At 29.9% G+C, this 16,036-nt stretch overlaps 4 protein-coding genes across 6 annotated transcripts in view; 3 read left to right on the top strand and 1 right to left on the bottom strand.

The window, feature by feature from the left end:
• Positions 1-1,242, top strand: part of LOC137000851 (uncharacterized) — a 1,923-nt gene extending 681 nt beyond the window's left edge. For both annotated transcript variants that reach the window (XM_067358393.1, XM_067358389.1), the window contains 2 exons: positions 392-678; positions 1,004-1,242. In XM_067358393.1, coding sequence (XP_067214494.1) covers positions 392-678; positions 1,004-1,141 — 425 coding nt within the window. In that variant the 3' untranslated portion in view covers positions 1,142-1,242. The remainder of the gene's footprint in view (positions 1-391; positions 679-1,003) is intronic.
• LOC105674596 (uncharacterized) overlaps positions 1-16,036 on the bottom strand; it is an 18,571-nt gene extending 2,535 nt beyond the window's left edge. The window contains exons 1-2 of the mRNA XM_012371041.2: positions 15,975-16,036; positions 8,243-8,322 (exon numbers count right to left, since the gene is read on the bottom strand). The gene's annotated coding sequence lies outside the window, so the exon portion shown is untranslated. The remainder of the gene's footprint in view (positions 1-8,242; positions 8,323-15,974) is intronic.
• LOC105674597 (H2.0-like homeobox protein) lies at positions 2,009-5,304 on the top strand. The gene is made up of 4 exons (XM_012371049.2): positions 2,009-2,547; positions 3,032-3,238; positions 4,771-4,958; positions 5,125-5,304. The coding sequence occupies exons 1-4, from the start codon at positions 2,469-2,471 to the stop codon at positions 5,302-5,304; spliced, it is 654 nt and encodes a 217-aa protein (XP_012226472.1). The 5' UTR covers positions 2,009-2,468.
• LOC105674594 (Cytochrome P450 12a5) lies at positions 5,672-9,897 on the top strand. Of its 2 annotated transcripts, none has more exons than XM_067358307.1 (12): positions 5,672-5,808; positions 5,916-6,121; positions 6,410-6,634; positions 7,245-7,356; positions 7,419-7,541; positions 7,863-8,004; positions 8,214-8,461; positions 8,642-8,825; positions 8,900-9,069; positions 9,212-9,290; positions 9,355-9,552; positions 9,626-9,897. In XM_067358307.1, the coding sequence occupies exons 2-12, from the start codon at positions 5,977-5,979 to the stop codon at positions 9,734-9,736; spliced, it is 1,737 nt and encodes a 578-aa protein (XP_067214408.1). In that variant the 5' UTR covers positions 5,672-5,808; positions 5,916-5,976; the 3' UTR covers positions 9,737-9,897. The 2 variants fall into 2 exon arrangements, with proteins under 2 accessions (XP_067214408.1, XP_012226460.1); XM_012371037.2 differs by having other exon boundaries at positions 6,410-6,679.

Genomic DNA, 16,036 nt, shown 5'->3' with positions numbered 1-16,036 from the left:
CGAGCATCCTCAAAATCATGCTCTTAATTTCTGATGGCAGCTGAGAAATGTAGTCCACATTGTCATCTGCCATCGCTTATGCAAGAAGAGCTAATGCTCTTTACTGTGCAATAGCGATAGCACTTTTGGCATGACTGCTGCATTACCGCATTATTTATAGTAAATGCCCCACCACGTCTTATGAAAAAATCTATCAAAATTAGTGGTGGGGGGAACAAGAACAAATCAAATGTTATAAAGGAGGAGGAGGGGAGGGGGTAGGGTGAAAAGGGGAGGAGAAGAGGGAAGAAAGTTGGAAATACATTTTATTCCAACTATTATTATACATTATATATCGTTGTACTTATTCTCTGAGTTTTCTAAATTTTTATATTTATTTCTATATTTATAGATATCACCGACGAAAATGAAAACGACGATATAAACGCGTCTAGCAGGAAATTACCGCTAACGCTGCCAATGGCACTGCCATTGAGAAGAAGTGGCAAGAAACCTACACGACGATACGAGGACCATTACGATGAAAAAGGCAAAGACACGAAGATTTCGAAAATCTTCCAACTGGCAATAACCGCTCTCTCATTTCTCGCATTCGGCGGCTATCTTCTTACACTTATAATAATGGCAATTCGTCGCAATTCGGCCAATGGTGGCAACGGAAATGTTCTGATATTTTCGGTAATAATTGTGCTTACGACCAAATTTCTCTGTGTTCAATGTACTTTTGCGGCTGCAAAATTTATTTAATGTAAATTTATAAAGCTTTGTGTTTTTTAATTGACTAAAACTTTTAATTCTCATGGTCAATCAATGCGTGCGTAGACTCTTGAAGATCTTTTTCCGAAATTCTTGTTATGGCTGCTTGAATAGCTAGGATATCATCGTAGCGAATTCTTATTGTCGAAATTTTAAGTTTAAAAAATAGAAAGTAGTCGCATACAAAAAAATCAAATGATAAATGTTACAAATTTTAAGTAAGTGAATGCATATAATTTTTTTCTAGAATCTGCAAAATTTACAGAATTTGAACCGTCCCAAGCGGAATATTTTAATATTCGATCCGATGGAAAATAATTTTGAAACAGAGAGACTCTACGAAGGAATGATTATGCTTTCAAGAAGTTACGCCTTGTACAATTGAAATAAAACAGCAAATATGATATTTCATAATACAATAAAACATACAATTGAAATGTAAGCTTTACGATCAATTGAATTAATAAAAGTTTATTTTTGAATACTTCAGAATTAATTATTGATCGCCACAAAGCTAGCATATAAGATAACGTAGTCAAATATTACCTTGTGGATAATTGTAGTAAATATTGCGCACTAAAATAATTGAACCGATTTTTAAAGAAAGTTTTTTTTGTCTGATATTTGCAGTTTGATTGCTCATCGCACAAATCTGACAGACTCTTGAAAATCCTAAAACCTAATAAAATCGAATAGAGAACCGCGATGTGTACATATCTCGAAGAATATTCTTGGCGTGTGGGTGGAGAGGCAGCTTCAAACATGGCTCTTCAAATAAACACCTAAGTGACTGTGTACTCCGCAAGCCTACACGCAAAGATAACCATATGGCTTTTCCATAGATATCATCGACTACATATACGTCTTTATATCGCTGTATTATCGATATATGCGAGTAACGTGCAAAGAACTTCGGAATCCAATTCATTTTGAATGATTACATATGTCATCTATATCCGAAAATAGACATTATAAAACACTGAGCTGGCTAAAATTTATTTCAAACGACAAATTAAAAATAGCAGATAAATAAAGAAAAATTATTTGTAAATAATAAATAAATTGTATACACTATATGAATTTATTTTTGAAAATTTTATTTTTTATTCAACGTGCGCATAGCATCCGACGCATTATTTTGGTCAGACCGATCTTCTCGCAACCCCGCCTACCATTTTCGTGGACCAATCAAGTTAATCCAGCCAACTCACAACTGGTAGCAGTTTGATTTCTTTCAGCCGGAAATCTTCTTTCTGCGTAGCAGAGTTTCGTTCACTCATTCACTTTTACGTCGTTCTACGGTTCTCTAGCAATATTTTGACAAAAATCATAATTATTTAACGATAAAATTCCGTGTCAAAAATTACTTTGTATCAAAATTACATTTAATACACACATTTAATGATTATATTACGAAACAAAAGTGAAGTAAATTAAAGTGTAAAGTGTAGTGAAGAAATTACATTTGTTGTGCAGATACCGTTGAAATTAATTTCACGTTATTTTAAATATTAATTCTCAAAATAGACACATATAAAATACCATTATAACATATAACACATGCAAAATACCACATATAAATGACATATATAAAACAGATACATAAAATGCGCGTTTTCGAGTAGAGCTATGAATGTGATCGACGACATTGTGCACAGAAATTTAATAAGTTTGAAGAAAAGAAGAAAATAAATGACGTTAACACTCACATCATGGATAATGCTAATTCTAAACAATTGAAGTTTGGCATAGACCGCATACTGTCAAATGAAATATGCGCAAAAAAAACAGGTAAAAGTTGATAATTATGCAAATTTTTTGGATAATTTGAATATATATTAACTTATTACGTTTTAATACCGTAAAGTGTGGTTCTTCAAAAACAAATAATGATAAAAATAGCAATAAGAACAGAAGTGCAGTTGTCGAAGCACAAAAACTGTTCTTACTTATTATCAATTAATATACAGTAAAATGGACATTTTTGTCACAATTTCAAGTCCTCTTCAGCTTGAAAAAATAAAAAAAAGAAAAAAAGGTTTAACTTTTATGAAGAATGTAAGAAAAAAATATAAAAACGGTTGATTTTATGTAATAATTAATGGAATAAAGGCCGAAGTTTTATTAACTATGCGCGCAGCACCGACCGAATATGAAATATGTCAAAGCAAAACTCAGTCAATTCCAAAGAAAAAGAAAAATTTATACATTTAATTTATACAATTTATATTTTGCGAGCTTTTTTTTAATTTGTTGAAAATGTATGTGTTATTAGATATTCTTAAGCCACTTCCAATACAACTCCCGGCATTGCGTTGTCCTTGCATTGAAACTTGTGGGCAATACGAAAGTATCCGAAGATGCATTACATTTCCTCATTCGCAATTATCCGAGAGCATCGCAGCATCTGTACCTTATGACGGAATAATGGAGAGTTTAGGAACTTTATATCGGCCAGCGCCATTACGCCCAGTACCAAGAGGTAACAAGTTATTGTAAATGTTCTATTTAAAATTGAAAAAAAACGACTTCTATTCTAAAAAAGAAAATAATGCAAAGAGATTCTTTAATAATTTGTTAAAGCAATTTATCAACAATCAAAGATTCAAGTAAAAATCTCCACAGTTTGCGTCATTGACAAATGTTACCATATGGACACACTGTCTTGTCCCTCTGATATTCAGGAGCAAGTAGAACAAAATATTTACATGTCAGTGTATTCTCGTGTTTCCTGTCTGCGTTTAAACGACATCTTAAGTGCCACGCAATCGATCGATTAAATCTGACAATAAATGGGCGCGTTAAATCTTCGAAGATTTGTAAAATTATTTTAAAAAGATTCAAGTAAAAATCTCCACAGTTTGCGTCATTGACAAATGTTACCATATGGACACACTGTCTTGTCCCTCTGATATTCAGGAGCAAGTAGAACAAAATATTTACATGTCAGTGTATTCTCGTGTTTCCTGTCTGCGTTTAAACGACATCTTAAGTGCCACGCAAGTGTTTATGCACGATGTAAACAGCGGTCTCGATACGTATTTTCTCGGTTAGCTGAAATCTGGGTAGCATCCGTGTATCTTTTTCAAATATTTTGCAATTCCTACAATTAATAATCAAACTATACACCGCATAGCATAAAAATCTCATTCTGATGTATATTTTACAAATTTATCCTTAACGATCATGTGTAGAGTCTAATAATTTGTGTTCTTAGTAAATTTTATTTAACAAATTAAACTGTATTAAAAATAATAAATTAATATAAATCTAAATAAAATATACAAGTATAAAAGAATTTCTAAATAATTACAAATTTATTATAAATAAAATGGAAAAGATACTTATTTTCTCTTGAAATGCAATATCATTTTTATTGCGCTTTTTACACTTTCTTCGAAATGCTAACATACTTGTTTAAACTGTCATAATAATTCTTTGTATATAAAATAAGAGAACCGATCAAATGGAGCAAAATCTACAAATTAGAAATACTCGAAAAAAAAACTAAAAATAACCACGATGTTAGAAATGTCTGTTCAAATTTGACGAGAGATTCGACTTGAGTATGGAAGCGTACTGTTTAAATACGTACAGATGTTGTATACTTTTCGACGGTTGTAAATCAGTTCCAAGTAACCCATCTTAGAAAGCATCTTCAGAGATTGAGATCTGTAAAAACTAATACAAATTGAACTAAGGGTAACGTTTATTTTATATATCGCTTTCATCTAATTCGTAATTTTTTCAATATGCATTTGTAATAAATACTTTTTAGAGATCTCCATTTATATCAAATTAAAAGTCTAATGTTAATCTAAATCTAATGTAATTAAAATAAGATTGTTAACATCATCAAATATGCAATTTGGGAAAATAGAAAAATACACGGACGGTTTCTTTGCACGACTGTGTTTCTTGATCTATACTCTTCCGATTAAGCATAAAAATTGATTATTAGATATATATATAAAATTGATTATTAGATAAATTCAGAAAATAATAATTTTTTAGCCCCTATTTCATCTTCCTCAACGATGAACTCTTCGGAAACAAATACACGAAGAAAGAGATCGTGGTCTAGAGCCGTGTTTAGCTCATTACAACGGAAAGGCTTAGAAAGAAGATTTTCTTTACAAAAATATATCACAAAGCCAGATAGGCGACAGTTGGCTGCGACTTTAGGTCTAACGGACGCACAGGTTATAAAATAAATATTTATTTTCACATAATACAGCATGTTATGTAAAATAAAAGAAAAATCTTAATATAATTTGTTATATTTTAATAATTACACTGCACGGATTTTTAAAGAATTAATGCCAATGATAAAGATTCAAGTTAAATTTCTTACTTTTATGTCATTAGGTCAAAGTTTGGTTTCAAAATCGTCGGATGAAATGGCGGCACACAAGAGAGAATGAGAACACTACATTGACTGGTCCAGACTCCACGCAGAAAGATTATCCGCAGAAATTGGTGAAATCCATTGCTAATAACGCAATGCAACAAGACGACGAAGATGTAGAAATCGACGTAGATTTATAAGATAGATGTAAAAATTGATTTATAAAAGACGTCATCACATGTGTGACAAGAAATAAATTTGATACATTTAAAAATTCATCAAAAGTTTGAAAGTAAAGTAAAGTTTATATATAAAAGTATTATTGTTCTAATAATAATTTTATATAATGTACAACACTACTTGGCGAAAAATAGAGAACACCTTTCAAACGTTCAAAATCGAGCAATTTTCAAGCCACTGAAACTCGCCGAAAATACGACATCGAGCGAAAAAACTTTTTTCTTGTTTTCAGCGCTGTATTTGTAAATATTGTAAATGAGTCCCATAAGTAATGTAATAATCTGCATTAATAATTAATAATTAAATCGATTCTGTCGTCGATACACAATTCTTTTGTTCTAGTATGCTTCTATGGCAACGATTTTGTTATTTCTTTTCTCATTAGTACAAATATCTTTAATTTGACTGCCGTTAAAAGACAATATTTTGTAATCGTCTTCTAAACTGTGTGTATTTAATAATAGGTATACGAAAAACTAAATTTTTATCTCTTTAATTGTGTATACATTTATTATCTTACATCTGTGTTTGCAAACGATCTTATATTTATTGAACTAATCTGTCTATTTAGGAAGTAAGACTACGTGTGGTGTACATGTGTAATTTATTGTTCATTATAAAATAACTACAAAATGTATTACTCGACGCAATTTGGTGTCGCTGCACGGCATCTTTCGTTGCAAATACTCAGAAATCGCTCAACAACGAAATTGGCAGACACATTGGCAGCTACCAAAGAGAGAAAATGCGTGTCAATTAACAGTAATGATATAATAAGTAAGACATGTAGTATTTATAATTCTCTTTCTTATCAAACAATCATATATTCAATAGCTTTCACGTTAAACTAGACATTTTTATCTTTTCTTGTTAAAAATAATAACTTGTTTAAAACAAATTAACATAATTGATACAAAATCTTTTTTCTGTATTTATTGCATCAAAAATTGAATTTATTAAAAATGTTAATGCTTGAACAATATTTATTTTTTATCAATTTTGGTCAAAATATTAAATATTTTATAATAAATATTAAGAAGCTTTGAAGACAACGTTTATTGACAGCTGCCTCTATGACGCCACCACATTTAATGAGCGCAACTGTGACGAAAGCAATGCCATTGTTGGAAACGGCAAATTCTGAGATAGTCGCAGAAAGTTTGGAGATATCTACGCCCAAGGCTGTACCACGTGCTTATGTGGATAAAACGCTTCGTCCGTTCGAGGAGATTCCTGGCCCGGCAATACTGAAGTTATGGGAAAAATACTGGAGATACGTGCCACTCCTGGGTACGCAACTGTTTTGCAGTCTGCTAAACAACAGATTTACCCAGGGTATGAAATTCATACTGCTTGACATCCAAAGAGTCCTTTCACATTTTCAATATTAATCTCAAAAAATTGAGCACATATAGAAGATATTTATAAATTCAGATAAATAGTATATTTATATGCTAATTGTTAACAAACAAAAATTTTTTAAATATAAGAAAGTAATAAATATTTTGTATTTTAACATCTTGTTAATTTAATTAACTTATTTATTGGTTTATTTATTAATTTTTAATTAATCAATAAATATGAGAAGTTTATTTATTTTTAATATTCACCAAAAAATTTAAGATACGCGAAATTATTCTGTAATTTTGTAATATATGCAAAATAATATAAATATATCCTGGCTCTTTGAATTTTGAGCAAATTATCTCCTGGGCTTTGAAATAATTTGTATCATAAAAGATATACACATAAAATTTTGAGAATGTTTATATATTCGGATAAACAATATATTTATATGTTTATGATTAATAAACAAAAAGTTATAATAATATTGAACAATTAATATTTAAAAAAGTTTGTAATATGTCAGTTGGGGAAAATTTATGATACTGTATTATAGGACGATTGTCCTGGAATCGCAATGTTACGCCCATTAAGTACTTGTTTGACCAGTACGGATGTGTTGTGCGAATTAATGGACCGTTTGTGAATGATATAGTTATGATTCATAGGTGAGATATTATAGATGAGCTTTTCATATTTTCCTGACACTTATTTATTAATCACTTTTTAGACCCGAACATATAGCTGAAGTTTTGAGACAGGAGAGCAAATCACCTATTCGAAGTGGCATTGATATTCTTCAGCACTATCGTCTCAACCATTGCAAATATCGTTCCGCTGGAGCATTCTCTTTGTAAGTATAATATAGTTTTAAATGCAATATAATGCAATTATTTTTATTTTATAGTATGACGTAATCATTAATCTATAATCTATAAATTTAATCACTTTATTTATGTGTTTGTTAATAGAAATTTTTGTTATTTATTGTTCTTACATTATGTAAGACATTTCAATAATATGACAAATTTAATAAATTATATCACTATAAATTTAATCACTTTATTTATGTGTTTGTTAATAGAAATTTTTATTTATTTTCTTACATTATGTAAGACATTTCTTACATTATGTAAGACATTTCAATAATATGACAAATTTTATAAACTATCAGGCAAGGCTCAGAATGGTTAAAAATAAAGGAAAAAATTGACCAGCCGTTGCAGGAAACTATTTCGGATTATACTGGAAAACTAAGTTCAGTGTGTGATGAATTTATCAAGAGAATTCGTAATATACGCAATCGACAAGATGAGGTTAGTTGTATATCAATAAACAAAAGTAAATAATTGGATTAATATACAACATTATTTTAGATCTACGTAATTATAACATAAAAATTTATGTAATAACTATTATTATAAACTAGATTTTAATAAGATAAAACGTTTGATTTTATGTAATAATACGCAATATGGCGTAATTTGAAAAAAAATGTTCTAATTAATTATTACTTCGACAATAGGTACCAGCAAATTTTCACCAAGAACTCACCGCATGGGGTATGGAATGCTTCTATGGGATAATGTTTGATAGTCGTCTCGGTTTCCTCGATCCTACCTCGAATTCAGCATCTGAAGTCACAAAGATTATTGATGCATTAAATACTGCTCACACATATATGAGTCGTTGCGAAACCGGATTTCAAGTGTGGAGATTCTTCGAAACTCCATTTGCGAAAAAACTTTTTACAGCTTGCGACGTTCTTGACGAGTAAGTCATGCAAAATTTAATAGTATTTCAACAAACATTATTGATCATATTTCTTTATATATTAATTGTATAATATAATAATTACATTTTATTCGACATTAATTACAAAACTTTTAGTTTTTAAATATCTTTGTTTTCAATAATTTATCTTGGTTTATTCACCTCAGATTTTTACTTCAGGATTATTGGAAAGTATATTCACCAAACGCAGAACAAATTGCAAACTTCATCGCTTTCAAAGCAAGAAAAACTCACGAATGAGAAGAGACATTCATCACTGCTCGAAAGAATGTTAATTCAGCGCATTCATCCGGATGATATTTCCACTCTCATAATGGACACGATAATTCTAGGCGTGCAGGCTGTAATATGCAATAATTTAACACAGCTATATAAATGAGAATGTGGAAATAAATTTTAAAGAGTGTCTTATTTCAGGTTATTAATTGCGAAGCGTTCTTGCTTTATTTCTTAGCAAAGAATCCTAGAGTGCAACGACGGCTGTATGATGAAATAATTTCTATTTTATCTAAAACAGGATCTGTTATGACAAAAAAAAGCTTGGACGATATGTTATATTTAAAAGCATGCATAAAGGAAAGTCTTAGGTAATTTATAAAAGTAAAATAATAGATTCATTAATTTTCTGAAGCAACTATAAATTAATACTCATAAGAAATAGCTCAAATTTCATTAACAACATAGTACTATATTTACAAGTTAATTATTATATAATATCTTTTATAAAAGATTGCGACCTGCATTTCCTTACTTGACGAGATTATTGTCCTCGCCAATATCATTACACGGATACATGATACCGAAAGGAGTAAGTTGAAGCGTTGTGTTCCAGAAATCTCAACGTGATACAATAAATAATTTTTATCTTCTAGACTTTTGTCATAATGGCGAATCAAATAACGTCACAGCGTGAGGAACATTTTGAAGATCCTGAAAAATACCGACCAGAAAGATGGTTGAATCAAAATGAACACGGTCAGGAATATACGTGTCTACCTTTCGGATATGGTGTACGATCTTGTCTAGGAAAAGATATCGCTGAAACACAAATGATGCTGATTACTGCAACAGTAAACAAATTTTAATTATGCTAGAAAGCGTAAATGATAGAAGTGATATTAAAATTCTATCTTTTTTTTACAGCTGATAAAAGAATTTATGGTCGAGTACGATTATGCTGATATTCAAAGTCGATTTTTTATGGTAAATGTACCAGATAAACCACTACGTTTTCGGTTCATAGATAGGAATTAAAAAAACAATGAAAAATATGAAACTCGGACAATCGGATAAACCTAAAAAGCAGAATAATTAATTAGATATTAAAAGATGCATTTTTGTTAAGATATATAGTATTACGTATTTCCTGTACACAAATTTGTATAAACAAGATAAAAATATGTGTATGAGTGACATATTAAGTGTATATGTTGTTTTTGTGTTAAATTTCATATGACTTTGTTTAATAGAATAAATTAAAAACTATTCTTTTAATAAAAATTAAATAAAATATATATTTGTCTCTATTGTTACGAATAAATTACAAACATAAAATATAATGAAAAAAAATTTATGTATTTGCAAGAAAATTATGCAAAAAAAAGTATTCTGCCGTACCAACATTGTGTATACCAACATTTGCAGATAATTTAGCGTCTTAATTAATCACATGACGGTCTGAAACCGACTGAGAAACTCCAAAGTCCATAAAAATATCGAGCGTCGATAAAGAAATTCTTTTAATAATTTTATTCGAGTAGATATCTCTCACTGTGTTTCCGAAATATAAATCCCAAAACATTATTTTTTCAATTTTTGAGTTTTATAATTAATATAGAAAATTATTGAATCAATTTCTCGTAGAAGAAATTTATTATATGTACTAATTTATACATATTTTACAATTTTTTTCTTATATTTTATGCTTTTTCACTGTTTCAATAAATATCATTGTATTGATAATTAATTAATCATTATAATATACTGATACACAATAATTATTATCATTCAGATCTAATATATTATAAATATTTAATTAATCTATTTAATATTTATATACTATTTTAATACTCATAATTATACTTATTATTATTATTAATTAATAATTAATAATATAATAATTATTAATTAATCGTTAATGTACCGATTTAATCATTATATAATCACACTTAAATAAATAATATTATTTAAGATTTAATAAAATTATTAATTCATTAATATACTGATTTATCAGTGTTGTTATCACATTATCGTACTGATCTAATACTTATCATAGCAATCGATATTCTAGCGACTTATATACGAAAGTGCAAAAATTCACCTTTTAGATTGTGATTTGATTTTAATGATTGTGGAAAATTATTAACATTTTTGGAGCTCCTCGTAGAAACAGAACGATTCTTCTTCACTTTTCTTTCATATTGTTCTTTTCCATATGGTCTATTCTCTTTATTATCAGTTTCAAGACGTTTATTCTCTCTGTTATCAGTTTCAAGCCGTATATCTTGAAACATAGCGTTCAGATTATCTTTATTTAATTCTCTTTTTGATTCGATCCTTTGTTTCGAACAACTTTTATGATTAAATACTTTTATCACACAATCTGTAGCTTTTTGAGCATGATTTCTGTTCTCTATTTCTTCCACTTCTTTGTCTGTAAATCGAAGTTTTTTGGGCTTTAATCCTTCTTTTGGAAAGTGCTTTTTAAATTTTATAGGCGCATTTGGTGGTACAGGAGTCGCTTTCTTCACCATCGGAGAAGTTATAAATAACAATTTGGGGTTGCAACGAGATTGAAGTAAATTATTGCCCTCTATTTTATTCTAAAAAGTGAAAAAAAAAACCTATTATGTTAATCTTTAATTTAATAAGTTATTAATATCAGTTTTGAAATGAGAAATACATTGCAGTCAAATATAATTAAATATTTTTACTAATAAATTTATTGATAAACTTAAATTAGATTTATTTATTAATTTAGTCAAGCTTTGTTATAATTTACCTGTGGAGTGCGATTTATTTCTACAAAGATATCATATTGGTCACGATCACGATCTTGGAATAATCGCTGTGGCGTCTGTTTTGCATAATCCATGCGCATCAAACGATTGTGACTGACTTGATTTTCTTTTGCCATTTTCCACAAAATTTCAGAACTTTTAGCAATTACGTTAATCAATTCGGGATTTTATAATCTTTTAGAGAAATTTGGAGACACAATGACAAGACTTAGCATATGAAGGAGACGCTTTCGCTATGATAAATGGACGTGAACACGGTCACGCTTTCATTTCAGTTAACTTTACGACAAATTTGATCGTTTTACAGGCTTATCTTAAAGTTGTCTTATAGCGATATCGACTGAACGGATTTGAATCGATCTGACCTAAGCGATTAATCGCACGTTTTTATTTAAAAAAAATAGAATTATAACTAACAAAGCTTGCAAAGGTGTAACTTTTAGAAAAATTATTTGTATAATAGCTTTCTTGTCTTAAAAACTTTTTGTCTATTAGGATAAAATATTAAATAAATGTAGATTTATATTAATTAGAATTATAGTATATAATTATAAATTATGGTAAATATTTGGAACACATTACCAATACCATTTAGAATACATTAAAATTATTATGACCACAAATATCCAAAATTGCAGCGATGATATTTTTCGATTTGTTCATACATTGTATATCGGCTCGTCGCATAACAAAAAGCCTCTATATCCGTTAACGTCACACAATGACCCGACGCTGCCCCAAGCGCGAGTCCGGACAGCAACATTAACATCGTGATTTACAATTACTTATATGTGTGCATAATCGGTTAGTTTCCGCTCATTGATTCTCTTTTCACGTATCCATTTCATACGTTTTAATAAATTTGCTGTTAAGGTCATTTTAAAACAATCTATAGGGTGTAAGTAAACTATCGAGTGCATTTCGAAAAAATTCGATTTTATGAAACATTTTTGTACAATAATTAAAAAATGCATATTGTTGAACGTTTTCAAAATATTATTCGAGATAGAAGAAATCTTTCTCTTAAAGATTTAAGGAGATCAATTTAAAAAATCCTTCTCTTCCAAGTAAATTTCCGGAAAATGGAAAGTACAATAATCTAAGGGCCACACCCGTTTATAAAGGGAATGGCCAGACAATGTAAAAAGGCCTACACTTTGACTATTTTCCTCTCTTTTTGCCATCGATCCTCTGTCTATGGCACTCCTATATTTGTCATCGACCTACGCCCTCATCGCGTTATACGCGATTACACACTAATATAACTATAATTATTCTCTGAAAGTCGAAATTATTATAAGTTCATACAATCTAAAATAAATTTATGCAAAAATTTCTCAAGCTGATATGTATTAAAAATATATGATTCCTGTTTTGCTTCTCTTGATTTTTATTAATCATATAAAGATGCTTAAAGATGTTTAAGGTTTGCATTAGGAAATCCAAAAGAGATTTAATTACGTTATAATAATAATATTACAACCTTACACATGTTCCAAAAACAAGAACAGATCTTTGTCTCAAAGATTTTTAATAATTTTGAAAATTTATAACATTACTCAAAGGCTTCCGCAATTTATAATAATAAAATTGCTTTTTTTTATATGTTGCTTAAAGAGTGAAAATTAATGGTACGTCTTCGGCCGACGCTGATCTCGAACGAATGCGTTTATAAAGCGTAATAAAAAAGAGGAGCTAATTATAGTCACGGCGTAAGCTGGAGAATCGAGAGCAAAAGAGAACACGACGACAAAATAAAAATAAAAAATATAAAGAAGAAGAAGCAACGAAAAGAAAAAAATTGTTTTCTGGAGTGTCGTGTCCCATCGAGGGCCGTTAAAACGCGCCTGTGAACGTCGTATAAGATCCCTTGAAGAATATACATAAGAACATACGTTGAACATTAATTTAGAATTAAACATAACAATATTACAAAACAAATTCTCTTTATAATAGATACATATTAATGCTTAAAAGTTTCTAAAGTTTTTGATATAATAAATCTTAAATAATAAATCTTAAAATTCTAAAATATATCAAGATTCTCTTTTTTCACATATGATCAATATAAATATCTATGCAGAAACGTACAAGCGTACAAATATATATGTAGAATATAAACGTCTTCATATCAAAATTTATATTAATGTGTTCTAAAAACTAATAAAAAAATTTTGTGACAATAATTTAAGAATTCCGATCATTATTAAGAAGTAATATGCGTGATTTATCTGAATGCTAATTTCAACGAATGTTACTGTTCGTTGTTTTTTCAACAATGAAAGAATTACAACATTCGGTACATAAAATCTCATAATTATATACTCGCCTAGCAACACGATTTAAAGCCGAAGTCACGGGAGTGAATGATAACGAGAACCTATATGTATTCGAGCGAGCGTATCTCGGGTTATCTGTTTTATTTTTTTTTTTTTTTTTTCCAGTGACAGAGTAGTAAGAATCAAGCGAACGCGAAGTGTTATGTTAACTATGCGAGAGATCAATGTGACTGGACCATAGGTCACCGGGCAAGAGATAGATTCGAGACGATCTGCGTTTAATCGAATTGGTCGTCTTTCAAATACCGCCCATTCGAAATAATGTGCGCCAATTTTTATAGATTTATATAAAAATGATTATAAATGTAAGTAAAAATATCTAATATCATCAGCGTATAACAAAATTAAAACAAAATTAAAAATTATAATAATGTCTATTCAATAAAAATCGTGTATGCACGTATACGTGCATGTAAGCACACGTATTAGAAAAGAATTATCGGTGAAGGAAAGATTGGAAACAAGATTTATAATGCCCTTTTATTTACACGTTACTTTAAAAATTAAAAATTGAAGACACAAAATAATACGATAAAAGAACATAAAAAGCAATCTGCATTTTATATAATGATGTATATCTATCATTCTCTTTCTGCGCTTCGAATTTATTTTGTCGTACCGTTATCAGCGAAGCCTCTGGCCCTATTTCGTAAGAAGAACGAACGAACGATGAATGCGACGTTCCGATAACATTTTTTGGATTTAGGTCACAGGACAACATTACAGGGTCATCGAAGTCGCGGCAATGATAAGATTATTGACGTTGAACGGTTATAAGTGCATCGGTTATGTAAAACGATATGACCAAAATGAAATGAATTCTTGGACAACAAAATAATATATTAATATAACGATGATCAGGCCTATCAAAAATTCACGTGAAGACTGTATTTAAAAAATGTAAGATCTATATAAAGTTTATCTTTCATTTAGTTTTGCTTCTTTTTTTTTATTTTAATTTATTTTTTGTCGTATTTTATTTAGTTTTATTGCTTATTGTAATTTATTATTTTATTCTATATATGCCTCTTATTGTACTTTTTATTTTACTTTTTATTTCGCTCTCAATTGTTGTCTACTCGCTTGTTTAGTGATGTGCCCAAGTATATATGCGCAAAAATATATTTTATTCAAATCAGATAGGACGCTCGTACTTTGTAAGTTAATCGAAATCATGCGAGTTATGTGTGCACGATGACATGCAAATACAATCATTGCCCCAACGTGACCGACTGGGTTATTATCATCCGCACCAATTACATCAAGTAATGCTAAGGTCGCTCTCTCCCTTACTGGTTGCTAACTTGCCAATGTTTTAATATTGAAACCTATTTTTATAATTTATTCGTCACCATTAAAATGTGCTGTGAATAAAAGAATTGTTTAAAATGGAAAATATAAAAACTAGAAAGTAATATCAAACAGATGACAAGATATTTACTTAACATATTTATTCGAATATTTCATTTAAAAGAGATATTTACTATTAATTTAATAATTTATGTGATATAATTAAATATTAATAAATGCATATTAAAAATTAGTAAAATAAAATAAGTGATAATAAAATACCCAAATTAAAATACCCATAATTAAGAGCGCCGCCAGCGATTAAGTTCCAAACTAAAGAAATACGGGTTTTCAGTATTAGATTTTATCTTCTTCACTAATATTTCCAGTTCTGTGCATACATCCGTGACCAGCATTCAATATTTCTTTACGCATTCTTGCGCACTTCCCCACTACGCGACATAATGCAAGCAATGCGTAGTGGGAGAGTTTGGTAACAGCACGTTAGTAGGGATAAGTTGCGACGGCGCGCGGCGCGCTGATGAGGGATATGCGGTATTGAGGAAGGGGGGAGGGGGGTCGGTGTTGCCAGCCGAGCGACACGCAGTATGGCCGTTTAGTTTGCTTCGATCGGTGTGTGGCTGTTGATGGACTGATTGTGTGCGAATAGTTTCTCACTTTAACTTCTATTTTCTCGCGTCTTCATTTACAATGTAGCGTCAAATTAAAAATAATAGAGAGAGAACAAATTCGAGTGTTTTGCTTGCCGAAAAGTCGATTTTCGAGACGATCGAAGAAACGATCTTCGTTATTTTTATCTTTAATATTCAAGTTTAAACTGACCGTGTCGAGTGCCAAAACTTTTGCCTCTCCTCTTCTTTCCTCGCATCCTGCTGCTTCTGCCT

Source organism: Linepithema humile, chromosome 1 (assembly GCF_040581485.1).
Source record: "Linepithema humile isolate Giens D197 chromosome 1, Lhum_UNIL_v1.0, whole genome shotgun sequence".
In the NCBI taxonomy this organism is placed as follows: domain Eukaryota; kingdom Metazoa; phylum Arthropoda; class Insecta; order Hymenoptera; family Formicidae; genus Linepithema; species Linepithema humile.
The sequence above is the reverse complement of the archived record's forward strand: the minus strand, read 5'-3'. Positions and strand labels throughout refer to the sequence as shown.